At 40.8% G+C, this 13,912-nt stretch overlaps 1 protein-coding gene across 1 annotated transcript; it reads left to right on the forward strand.

The window, feature by feature from the left end:
• The first annotated feature begins 68 nt into the window (after nt 1-68).
• On the forward strand, nt 69-12,000 carry ACOT13 (acyl-CoA thioesterase 13). The gene is made up of 3 exons (XM_082415294.1): nt 69-346; nt 9,889-10,073; nt 11,747-12,000. The coding sequence occupies exons 1-3, from the start codon at nt 266-268 to the stop codon at nt 11,901-11,903; spliced, it is 423 nt and encodes a 140-aa protein (XP_082271420.1). The 5' UTR covers nt 69-265; the 3' UTR covers nt 11,904-12,000.
• Nucleotides 12,001-13,912: the final 1,912 nt, after the last annotated feature.

Raw genomic sequence — 13,912 nt, forward strand, 5'->3', positions numbered from 1 at the left:
CGCAGCAGGAAAGCGGGCCCGGGCTGGCGAAGGCTAAACAGCGCGTGCGCGCGAGGTCACAACGAGGCGCGGAACGTCAGTGCGCGAGCTGCGGTGGCACCGTGGCCGCGGGTGCGCGCGAGTGCGGACTTGGAGCGCGTCGCGGGCCCAGAAGGCTGCAAACCGTTCGCCCTTTCTGTCCTTGTTCTTTTGCGAACTTCCGGGCTTCCCTGCTCTTCCAAGAATCATTCTTGAGTGGGGCCTGGGAGCCGGCGAACGGTCCACGATGAGCTATAAGGCAAAGAGCCTGCTGGAGGCGATAAAGTTCTCAGGCAAGGCTCTCGGTTTTGACAGAAGTTTGGAAAAGGTATTAGAGGCGAAGGCGCGGTTTCTAATGGGGGGAAAGAAAGCACCATGCTTGGCTCGTGGTGAGCGCTGAATAAATTGTCTCTGGCTAGATTCTGTTGGACTGCGTCCCTAAATTCACCTTAGTAATAATAATTACTACTTTAATGGAGCACAGTTATGTGCTAGGTGTGCCTACATTGATCTGTCTTTAAAACGAAAACGTAAGTGGCTTAGCCAGCAAAAATAGCAGAGGAATTGCACTTTGGGACATGCAAACTGTGGCCAACCATAGGCAAGTCCTCAACTGTTCTTTTATAGCGAGGAGAGGAGCCGTCTTGAACAAGTTCGCTGGAGGAGAGGAGAGCCGGGGCTGTGGTCGTCTCATTGGTTGAGTTGCGGAGGTTTCTCAGCAGCTGGGTTGTTGCTGGACGGGGAGAAAATCTTCCTTTTTCCCGCTGGGGTTTATAAAGTAAGCTAGGAGGAGTGGTAAGTGGGGGAAAGTTCCCCCTTCAGGGCTTCCCAACTCCATTTTGAATGAGGTATCTTATAATAATAATTTTATAATCGTAACATTATATAGTTGTTATTACAATATTATAAACATTTTAAAAAGAAGTGAAATTTTAGTAAAATATTTTAAGTAACTCATTATATCCAAAATATTTAACATGTAATCAGTAGAAAAGAGTACTGACTTTTTGTACTTAATCTTTGAAATCCCGTGTGAATTTTACACTTACAGCACATCTCAATTCATACTAGCCATGTTTCAAGTGCTCAATACTGACAGGTGACTAGTGGCTACCATGTTAACTGCACAGGTCAGTATCATAGTAGGTGCTCTGTATTTGTTAATTTTATCAAAAATGGATTTTGTAGTTGGCTACTTTTCGTGTGGGAAGAGTTGCTCAGGCTAAAGTACAGGTTTATGCTTAGTGATCTATAAATCCAGTCGTGAACATCGTTTCTTTTACCGTAAATTTTAAGGTAACGTGATCTAGACCAGTGGTTCTCATTTGAGGGTGGTTTTGCTTCCCATGGGACATTTGACAGTGTCTGGAGACATTTTTGATCATCACAGCTGGAGTGTGGTGGGAGGGGTGGGACTGGCATCTAGTGGCTAGAGGCCAGGGATGCTGCTGAACATCCCACACTGCACAGGTTCCCTCCCTCGTCCCCAAGACAGCGAATCACCCACTCCAAACGTCAGCAGTGCTGAGGTTTTGAACACTTGACTTAAACCATCCTCTTATCATTCATTTTGTCCTAGGTCAAAACTAGATAAATTGCTACTTTCTTGTTCTTTATAAGAATATATAAACCATGTCTTTGCACTGAAGTTTGAGCTGGTTGTTCAAATCATGCGATTTCTACATGTGTTGGCATGGAACAGAATGTGGTCTTTCTCTAAATCTCTGGTTAATAATTCTTCTTTTTTAATTAGTTTATTTTTTGGCTGCACTGGGTCTCTAGTTGCGGCGAGTGGGGGCTACTCTTCGTTTTGCGGTGCACGGGTTTCTCATTGCAGTGGCTTCTCTTGTTGCAGAGCACGGGCTCTAGGCGCGCGGGCTTCAGTAGTTGTGGCACGCGGGCTCAGTAGTTGTGGCTCGCAGGCTCAGTAATTGTGGCGCATGGGCTTAGTTGCTCCGCGGCATGTGGGATCTTCCTGGACCAGGGCTCGAACCCTTGTCCCCTGCTTTGGCAGGCGGATTCTTAACCACTGCGCCACCAGGGAAGTCCCAACAATTCTTTAAAGTCTCTTAATATAACTAGTATGGTTTTTGTGCCTCACTGGACCTTGACTGACAAAATTATTTTATGTCAAAGAATTGTCCCTTTGGTGATTTAAATATGACACCAGAGATTTTTCAAGGCAAGAAATGCTCACTTTTAAGTGCAGGATTTTAAAATGTAAGAATATTGTTAAAACTAAATTGGAGTAAAGATGTATAAGGCCTCTCAGACACACTTGTCCTCTATACCTCATTGCTTTTGCAAAGGTGAGAAGGAATAATGTTTCTGGGTGTAAGAAGCAAGTGAGATGTACAGTACTATTGTGTCACGTTTGCTCCATCACCCACTCCCACAAAGTCAATGAATCAAGTAGAATAACACTTGAAAATTTGACTGATAATATTCCAGTGGGGATTTTGTTTTTTGGACAGATGTTTTGACCTGGCATATAGAAGCTGATAAATGATGGTGACTTTCTGTTCCTCTAAAAATGATCTGTTGAAAAAGGCAAATTGCAAAATTAGTCCTGGTACAGATGTCAAGTCAGTGCATGAGATCATACATTAGAACTTGTTTATTTAAGCCTGTTCTCTTTTTTAAAACCTCTGTTTTATCAGTGTTTATAAATACCCACAAAACCTATCTTTTATAAAACACTGATACAGAAAAACCAACACGCAAAATAAATGTCCTACATGTGGTCTGTCACTCCCATCACTCCAGCCAACTGCCAGCACCAAGCACCATACATGTGAATTACGCCATCTAAGTCAACCAGCTCCTAGCAATCTGCCAGCTGCCTGTAGAAACAAGAGTGAGTCCAGGCAAGCCCGACAGGAGAACTGGCTGGCTGAGCCCAGCCTAAATTGCCAACTGACAGAATCAAAATCTAATAAATGACTTTGTTTTAAGCCAAAAAAAGAAAGTGTCCTGTTCTTGCTATAAGATCACTTTTAAATCAGTCAACAAACTAAGCACTCTAGGTTATAAAGAAATGCCAATCACAATTCCTCCCCCTCTAGGAGTTTATCATCTGGGAGAGGAGAAAAAGTGGGTTCCAAGGAACAGCCCCATCAGATGTGCCCTGAGAAAAAAGAGTCCTATGAATAAATAATTTCAGAAAACATTGATGTTGTATACCCCCTTTTTAAAATTGTAGTAAAATACACATAAAGTTCACCATCTTAACCATATTAAAGTATTCAATTCAATAGTAATTATTGCATTCACATGGTTTACAACCATCACCACCATCCATCTCCAGAACCTTCCTATGATAACTTTTATCATAGGAGTTACTATTCATTATTGAAAATATCTGTTGCTTTTTCTGTCTTCCCTCTCCTCACTGAGAGCTCTTTGGGAGCAAGTCCATAGCAGATGCTTAATAAGCATTTGTCAGTGCCTAGTAAGAATGTCTTTCACATAGAAGATACTCCCTATGGTTTGTTCAATCAGTTGCTGAAGCTACTAAATGTTGGGCATATTGTTGTAGAATGCTCTTAGTTGACCTTCAGATTTGAATGTATTGATTCATTCAACAAACATTTGAGTATCTACTATGAGCCAGGCACCATTCTCGGCACCAGGGATATACCAGTGAACAAAACTGACAAAAACCCTACCACTCGTGAAACTTATGTTGTATTGTGGTAAATCAAACACTGAACAAAATAAGTAAATAAAACATATAGTATGTTAGATGGTAATAAGTGCTATAAAAGAAAATAAAGCAGAGAGCAATGATAGGCAATATTGGGACAGGAGAGTATTTTTCCCTGAAATATGTATTCCTGTGGAATTATTTTTTTGGAAGTTCAGTTTTAAATACTGTCATCTTGGAAGATGTCACTGAAATAGTAAAGATCTGAGCACGTAATAGATACTCCAAGGGGAAGATTGATCCAGGCAGGGGAACAGCAGATATAAAGGCCCTGGGACTTTACCACACTGTCTGCTTGCAGTGTTTCAAGAGGATTCCCAAGGAGACTAGGAAGGGACGATTTGGAGATGAGCTAACCATGTATGGCTTCACTGTGCAAGGACTTTGGTTTTTACTCTGAGTGGAATGGAGTTCCATTAGAGAGTTTTGAACAGAAGAGTCATATAAGCTGACTTGCATTTTACAAGGAGCACTCCTGTGGCTAAGACTGAGACTGGACAAAAGGCGGGCGAGGGCAGGAGTAGGGAGATCATTTGGGAGGCTTCTGTAACAACTGGAGAGAAATGACGGCTTGGATTCAAGTGGAAGTATGAGTAGGTGATGGGGGCTGGGAAGGTGCTTGGCATTCTGGATTTGTTTGAAGCTAGAGCTGACAGGCTTTGCTGATGAGTTGGATAGTGAGATAGGAGGGAAAGAGGAGTGATGACTCCAGGGTTTGGGGCAGTTCTATATACTGGGGTATTTGCCCTGAGAAGGCCTTTTATCTAACTACCTTAAATTGGTCATGGCTTACATCACTCATTAGATTTATCACTGTTCCCCTCCTGTAGAGTTGCTACATACATCTTGAGCACTCATATCAGGGGACTTTGCCGTTTATCTGGTAGCTGGGACTTTTACAGTCAGTCAGGTCCATTGGGGCATGCTCAGAAAGGAACTGAACTGCAGAGTAGAAGGCAGGGCATCTGATAGGATCATATTCACCTTCAGAAAAGCACCTTCAGGGTTGTTCAGGCCTCTAAAAATAAGCCGAGTGAAAGTTCTGAGAAGCAAGCGGGCTGGAGTCATCTTCATAGTTCTGGCATTTTCAGTAATAACTAACATTTATTGAGCACTGTGAGCCAGATGCTGCACTAAACATTTTACCTGCATTATTTCGCTTAATCCTCACGACAACCCGATGAGGCAGGTACTATTATTATCCCCATGTTACACATGGGAAAATAGAAGCTTAACTTTTCTAAGGCCTCACAGCTAGTAAGGGGGATCTAAACCCAAGCTGTCCGCTCCCTGCCTGTGTGTTAACATTGTATTACAGTACCTAACCTTAGAGAAACTGTCCTGTATCCTGAGTGAAACTGGCACCAAGCGTAGCCTTTGGTGGGCTTGTGAGTCTGAATGATTAGTTGACCCTCTGACTCCTGGCGGGCATTGCAGAATACGAGCCAGCAAAGGGGATGTGGAGTGGCTAGTGGAGGAGGAAAAGAATCCGGAGGTGTGAACGTGGGAGTTCAGGAAAGGCCAGAAAACAGTGTGGATGTTGCAGAATGCTGAGAGGTCAAGTGAGGGACAGGCTGAAGAGCATCCACTGAATTTAGTAATTAAGTCATCCTTGATCTTGGCACCAGAAACAGTTCCAACCGGGCAGTTTTAAGCAAATCCGTGTGCAACTATCCAAACCAACTTTCAGTTTGATGGTTGTGTTGGAGTCACAACTTTGATAAGGATGAGAATTATAATGTTTTAATCACCTATGATATGCCAGGCCCCGTTCTAACTTAATTTGAGTTTTATCTTAATCTTTATAAAACTCTAGGAGGGTAGTGCTATCATCTCCACTTTACAGCTTAGGAAACCTCAGTTAAGGATCTTGCCTAAGGGGCTTCCCTGGTGGCCGCAGTGGTTAAGAATCTGTCTGCTAATGCCGGGGACACGGGTTTGAGCCTTGGTCCCGGAAGATCCACATGCCACGGAGCAACTAAGCCCGTGTGACTAAGCCCATGCGCCACAACTACTGAGCCTGTGCTCTAGAGCCCGTGAGCCACAACTACTGAGCCCACACATCTACAGCCCGTGCTCCGCAACAAGAGAAGCCACTGCTATGAGAAGCCCGCGCACCTCAAAGGAAGAGTAGCTCACGCTCCCTGCAACTAGAGAAAGCCCGCGCAGCAACAAAGACCCAATGCAGCCAAAAATAATTAAAAAAAAAAAAAAAAAAGTCTTGCCTAAGTCTGGCTCCAGAGCTAGTACTCTTAACTATTGGTCTAGTCACCTGTGTAATTAAGCTACTAAAACATACATTTATTATAAAACTGAAATGTTGGGCTGATACAGCAGCATGGCTGAACCACAATTCTTGAATAGCTTATGCCCTTTTATGGCCCCTTAACATAATTTCCAACTATTTTTCTTGCCGTTGCCACTCCATCACACTGCCACCTTCTATCTTACTCTTTACCTCTTTTCCTGCTTATATGCAGGTGCATTTTTACATCATCCTCAGACACACTTCCTCTGGTATCTGCACTGTTCCACATATGAAATCAGCTGTGTCCATCATAAGGGCAAATTGCTTTGAAAACAGCCTCCTTTACAAATACACAAAATTCTCATCCACTAATATTATGTTCTCTGTGCTTTTGTGCATACATACGGTCTTTCGCATTCCGTCTCCTTGGTTGACTCACGTTTTTACATACATGCAGGTTTTCTCATGCCATGTGCCACACTCCTTGAGGCCCGTTGCAGACACCCTTACAGAGCCAGACATATGTTTCTTTATCCATTAGCAGAGGCCCTGTGTGTGCTGCTCAGCAATCAGCAGCAGTCCCAGTGAGGCAGTGACTCTTAAAGACCAGAAAGACTGGAAACCTCAAGGCCTAAGAATAATTCTGGGTTCTGGGCAGAGCTTCCTATTAGGGACTGTCTCCTTCATTGCTGTTGACTATTAGGGAATCCCTTCTCAATGTCTGTACTGAAAAGCTAAGTGAGGAAAGGAGAGACTGTGTTTGTCACCTGAAGCATATCTCTCTGTGATGGAATTTGAGCCTTTAGGTCAGGGGGTGCGGGGGGCGGGGATGCTGTGGTAGCATGAGTCATATAAACTCATGTGAATGCCTGAGGTGCAGGGCAGAGACAGTACACTGCAGGCCATACAGAAAAGGGGCAGATGATTATATGAGCGCATGTCCATTTAAGACCATTTTTATGCTGAACTGAGGAGTCTGCTGTGTCAGACCGGGCTGAGCCGTAGAAGTTCTTGCCGATCTACTGCAGTCATCCAACCTGCAGGATTACTGGGGCCATGGCAGCTATATTTCTGATCCCATGGCATCGTAAAAGGCTACACACCCATCTTCCTCCCGATGCATGAGGTCCTAGTTGTCTGCAGCAGTCCAGGTGAGATGTGAGGGGAGGCAGTTTTGCATAGTGGTTAAGCCAGAGACACCTGGGTCCAATGGAGATAAAAACACTATCTACTTCAAAGATTTGTGAGGATCGAGACAGGGTCTCAATGCCTGTAAGACAATGCATGTACATTTCTGAGCACGGTCTGTCACACAAAGTTAGCCATAGTTAATAACCAAATAAACACGTGTGCTGTCTACAGCCTATGTCTTGACTGAGAGCTATTTTTTTTTTTTTTAAATAGTGTCCTCCCCCCAGCCCCATTCTTCATCAGACAGGTAGCTCTCCATTGGTTTCTTCCACCCCAAGACTGTTTCTTAGTTCTGGGAGGTTGGGTAGGACATCCCTTCATTGTTGTCTTCCACTGGTTTACGTATTTTTACTGAGGGAGACAAGAATTGGCAACACAGGGAATTCCCTGGCAGTCCAGTGGTTAGGACTCCACACTTTCACTGCTGAGGGCCCCAGGTTCGGTCCCTGGTCAGGGATCTAGGATCCCACAAGCCATGCAGCCCAGCCAAAAAAAAGCAAAAAGAATTGGCAACACATAAAAGCATTTCTCTGCCATATCTGGCTGACCAGTACAAAAGTATCTCTATTCCAATGTACATTTTCAATGTTTTGTATCTTAGTATGTCCTTTGTCCTTTCAAGTTGTGGAAAAAGATAAAAATTAAAATCAATATTTTGGGGGACTTCCTTGGTGGTCCAGTGGTTAAGAATCCGCCTTCCAACGCAGGGGACATGGGTTTGATCCCTGGTCAGGGAACTAAGATCGCACATGCTGTGGGGCACCTAAGCCCGTGTGCTGCAACTACTGAGCCCACACGCTGCAACGAAGATCCCGCATGCGGCAATTAAGACCTGATACAGCCAAAACAAAAAACAAAATCAGTAGTCTGCAGTAGAAAATCCAGTTGACATTTGCTTTACCTTTTGTCATCCCAGCCAAAGTTAGATAATAAAATGGAACTTTAAGAACTGACCTCTACTAAACACACCATACCTTAAAATTACACTAAACTACCTTTGGTGACTATGATGCTTTCCTATTCGATTCTATTTCTTGAACTGCCTGGCTTTTTCCTGTCTTCACTTGCCTAACTCCTGCCCATCCTTCAATCCACAAATAATTCCCCAGGATGCCTTTCCTAATGTCTCTGCCCTGAAAACATACTTTGATAAGTAAGATCCTTACTTCCAGCAACCTGTATTTATCCTATCTGCAGTAATTCGCTCTACTGCAGTGTGCATGTGTGTCTATTCCTTTAGACTGGGAACCCCTTAAAAGCAGGGATTTGATCTCGTTCATATTTAGATTGCAGTGCTTGATAGACTCAGGTAAATGCCCCCAATAAGGTGAGTTTACACCTTGGGCTTGTTTGGTGTGTATTATTAGTTTATGAGGACATCTTGTGGCTAGGTCATTTATTGTATAAATAGACTTGATCCTGTTCTAACGTTTACTTTTCCATTGATTTACCCATTAAGCAAAACATGACATATTATTTAGGATGGTTCATATTTTATAGTTCTGTTTCTGTTTTACATCAGGGCCTTCTAGGGGATAAACAACAGCAAACAACTAAAGTCATAGTTTGTGAAATGCCGAAATGTCTTCCTAGTGGGAGCATAAAGGCCGCTGAATACCTAGAGATTCTATAGTTAGCAACTAGGGAGACTTGGAGGTGGACAGACCTAGATCTGAATCTCAGTTCTGTCACATCCTGGGTGACCTTGAGAGTAAACCACTCTGAATTTAAGTTAACACAAACTGGAAATAACCCCTTCCTTGTTATATAGTATATGGAAAGACTTTGGCACAGTGCCTGACATGAAAGTGCTCAATAAATGGTAGTTATCTAGAATTAAACCATTTAATGCTTGAGACATGCTTTCCTGTATCTACAAACAGACACATCAAATATTCATCCATATTCTGCCTGAACACTTCTAGTGACAGTGAGAATTACGTTGCTGGATGCAGCACATTCCATTCACAGTTTAGTTCCAGCTTCTAAATGTTATCTATGATGTTTTTTCCTAGTAATTTAGATAGGATATAAGAAACATATTTCTATTATTTTTCTTTAAGTTTCCTTTCTAAAGATGTTTGATATAACATTTTAAATTCATTGTTCCACATTTCATCTTTCATATAATTTTTTCATTATGATACTATAAATGGGGCAGGACCTTAAAAGCAGCAATTTAACTTTGCTGGATTCTATCAAACATTTTTTATATTAAAATAGGTTTGTGGTATAAGCTTATTAATTCTAGTAATGCATTGAATTACTCAGTTTCTTCCAGTAAATGGTTTTAAACCATTCATTATGAAGTCATTCTAAAAAATTACTTTGTGCAAAAACTAGGGAACATCCAAATTAAAACTATAATGGGTTAACAGATCACAAGGACCAGCTGGCTTTGTTGGTGCAAAATTTCTAAGGAGACATTAAGAGATGCCAGGTTGTTGTACATAAGGCTGAAAAGCTCAGACAGAATGTTTGATTTCTGCAGAGGAGTGGAGATTAAGAAGAACTACTCCTGTTTTTCCCTAAATATTCCTTTTTATTTCAAAACAGTTTACCTCAGAGTTAATTTCTATCAGAGAGAGATTGGTAACTTTATTTTCAATTTCTGAATCAACTTTTTGGGGGTGACTTGGTTTAATCCGATGATAGTTCTTGTTAGGCTGTTTGGGCTTTTCTAATACCACCAAATATTCAAAATTCTTTTTTTTTTTACACTTAGGTGACCGTTGTTTCTGCTGTCCCTGGGAAAGTGATTTGTGAAGTGAAAGTAGAAGAGCAGCATACCAATAAAATGGGCACCCTCCATGGTGGCATGACAGCCACCTTAGTGGATGTCGTATCAACATATGCTCTGCTGTGCACAGAAAGGGGAGCACCTGGAGTCAGTGTCGACATGAACATAACGTATGTATACAAACTGTACCCCAAATAACTTTTTCCAATGTGGTAACTCATTTCAAACAACCGAGACTAAACACATTTGTAACATAAATAAAACATGAGGTGCCCTTAGCTGGTCATCCTTAAATGCAGCTATAGATTTACCTTAAAATATTCCATGGTTTTAGAATCTAGAACTAGAGGAATTAATTTCCAAGTACAATATATATCAGTAATAATAAGTAATCAGTAATATAACCAGTAATAAATAGGGAATGATCTAAACACTCAAAAAGGCAAACATTCAGCTTCTAATATGCATACTGGTAGGGAAAACAATCATCACAAACTCACGGTTTGTAACTGTTTTTCATACAATCCTTAAAAGTGCCACTTGTACAAATGTCTCATGAAGGTTGTACTGAGTACCTATAGAGAAAAGCTAGAATAAAAATCAAAGAAAAGTTGAGGAAACCTTCACGTATACATTGCCATTGCCTTGTAACAAGGTGAACACAAATGTCCAGTTTTGCAATACTTCATGTTTTCCTGCAACTGCACAGACATGCTCTCATGATAAGGAAGCAGAACCCCAGATGTCAGGTTTGTCACTCACTGTTGTGAAAATGCCCGCAGGGGTCAAACACTTCCAGATGCAAAAAATTAAATTCCCACATTAACTAGTACTGTTGCCAGTGTCCCGCTCACTAAAGAGTGCAGGGCCCGGGGATTTAGTTTCAAGACAATTGATTTTTCCACCTAAGCAAGAGAAGAAAGATTTTTGTTGGAAGGGGAGGCAGGGGTTATGGTGGGAAAGCCAATGTGATATATCACTAGGGCAATGGAAATAATGTCAGTTATCAGGTTTTTAAACAATCTAAACCTTTTCTTAGGCTAACTTTCAGTCCCTCTCTACTATGGAAATAAATTGAGAGTGCAGTAAGCAAATCACAGGACAAGATGCAAATGGTGTTTTGAAATTAAGACATACAAAAAGAAGGATCTGCTCAGGCACTGGTGAGCCTATTCAGCAGTCCTTACCTTATTCCACATGATAAGGGTAAGACCACTTGATGACTCTGCTTTGCCTTAAGACCCTCTATTACGAGCAGAGAGATCTTCCAACCTAGCACTGCATTTCATGATCTTCTAAGATACTGCTGCTACAATCCTAAAGGATTTTTAATAAGCCAAACGTAATTTTGGCCTTTCAAAGTATGTGTTGCCAAAGTATTGGCCACCATCAAGAGCTGCCTGAGATTCAAAAGGGCCTCATATTAATTCCTTATAGTTCTTATTAAGTCATTTTAGAGTTGAGTAAATTCTGCATATTGATATGACAAGATATTAACACCAAGTGTTACTTCACCTAGGAAGTTAAGCCAATTAAGTGAAAGCTCAAGGAAATCTCTAGCCCCGAATAAATATGAAGTGGGAAACTAAAAAAAAAAAAAAAGGGCGGTGGGGGGGGCGGGGGCAGTTGAAAACCCCTTCCTATATTTTTGGGAAAAGAAATTTGTGTGCATAAGGAATCAGTAAGATATAACTCGGTCAGGACCAGCCATTCAAATTAGAAAGGATATTATTCTTAAACTATTTAGGAGTAAATAAGTAACATAAGGCTGTTATGAGATGCATACAACTTTCTCTTTTAAAAACTATCTGCTGTTAACTAAATTTAAATGTTTCTTTTCAAGGTACATGTCACCTGCTAAAATGGGAGAAGATATAGTGATTACAGCACATGTTCTGAAGCAAGGAAAAACACTTGCATTTGTTTCTGTGGATCTGATGAACAAGGCCACGGGAAAATTAATAGCACAAGGCAGACACACAAAACACCTGGGAAACTGAGAACAGCAGGGTGACCTAAAGAAACTCAACAATGAATGTCCAGAGTAAATCTGACTTGAACAAATATAATTTTCAAAATAAATTAGCACAACCAGAAGTGGCTAAGAAATATTTTCTTTGGGGAAAATGCCATAGAGATCAAGTGGAATATAGGATATATTCTAAGCCTCTTTTAGTTTGTAATCATACATGATACTTGGATGAAAACATTCTTAGCTCAGACTGTTTTGAAAACAGGTAAAGCAAAGCTAGCAGGGCCATTTTGAGGTAAGATTACCTTGAAACTAAAATTCATATTAAGATAAAGGAGAAATACAAATTAACGATTAATCCTTAACAAATTGTAGGTCCTTCTCAGCTCTAAAATGTTACATTTTTTTAACCCAATTTGAAGATTATGGAACTTCAAAATAGGTGAACCATAGGCCACATTGGAAAATAGACTGTAGTCCTCAACAAAGTTTAAGGCAAAGCACATTAGTGATAAATAGTCCAGTGGGTGCACTGCTTTTCTCTGATTGAGAATTTATTACAGGATTGGCATATTTTATAGTGGTGGGGGGAGCATACTATTAGCCCCTTTTCTAGTACCTAGGATAAAACCATGCAGATCTTGAATCTCCCAATCTGCAGTACTGGAAAGACCAAGTTCACAAATTGTTTAGTCCATTTCTCGAAGTTCTACTGACTATGGCATTCATAATAGTTGGTTTCTGCCATCAGGGGGTCTTAGTTAACATTTCATGACTGAAGATCATAAAGTTCCAAAGCAACTTTGGAAACTGGAAACACAGTCAACAGTTAAAGGTTTATTATCCTTTGGTTGTATTAGAATACATGCTGATCTGTCTGCTGAAAGGACAGAAGCAGACTTGATAGTAGCAGTGAGCACACAGGAAACCCAGATCTAGTATTTCCCACTAAAAGTAACTTGGGCTCCTTGGAGAAATACCTGATTTCAGAGCTGGGGGCTGAGATAGGGAAATTACAAGATGAACATATCTTGTGCTTTGAAAGTAAAGAAGTGCTCAGGAAAATGACGAGAGGCATGATAATTATACAGCATTGAAAAGGAAGGGAGTCCATACTGTTTAGGTAATAATATTGAATAAACAGCAGAGACAGGAGAGCTCTTCCTTGTAACAGAACGCTGGTAAATGTGGAGGGGTAGATATAAAATAATAACTGTAAAATAGGGAAATAGGACATCACGTTGACCAATTAAAATGAAAATCAACAGTGTACACTGACAGCGTGTTTCTGGATGTTAACTTTAGGGGGCATAAGGTACTTACATTGGGTATTGGCCAGGATACCTAATCCAAATCTAACCATGAAGGAACATCACGAAAATGTAAAATAAGGACACTCTGTGTTTTAAAAAATTGGCCTGTACTCTTCAAAACTGTCAAGGTCATTAAACAAAAGCTGAGGAACTGTTCAAGATTAAAGGAGACTAGAAACATGACAACTGAATGCAATGATCCTGTACTAACTATAGGGAGATTAAAAAAAAAACCACATAATCGAAGATAGGACAATCAACAAAACTGAAATATGGATGGTAAATTAAAGTATATCATTGTTACATTTGAGTTTGATAATTTTACTGCGGTAATAAGAATATCCTTGTACTTGGGATATATGGAATACCGAGGGGGAAGGGATCAAACTCCCAAACGATTCAGAAAATATATATAAATATATGGAGAAAGACAGAATGTCAAAATGTCAAGAGTTATTTTGTGGGTGAAGTTTATACAGGAGCTTTCTGTATTACTTAGAACTTTCCCAATTAAAATTATTCTAAAATAAAAACTTTTAACTCTACAGAGCCAGACAGCCAGGTTTTAAATCCTCCCCTACTCACAATGAGTGTGGGCAAGTTCCTAAACCTCTGCATCTAGATCCCCTCAGGGTTGTTAGGTTAAGATAAGAGCTTAGAACAGTACCCAGCCATGAGAAAGTGTTAATTTCAAATAGATTCTAATTTTCAACTGATCAGAAAA

Source organism: Balaenoptera physalus (genome assembly GCF_965194825.1).
Source record: "Balaenoptera physalus genome assembly, chromosome: 11".
Taxonomy (NCBI): Eukaryota; Metazoa; Chordata; class Mammalia; order Artiodactyla; family Balaenopteridae; genus Balaenoptera; species Balaenoptera physalus.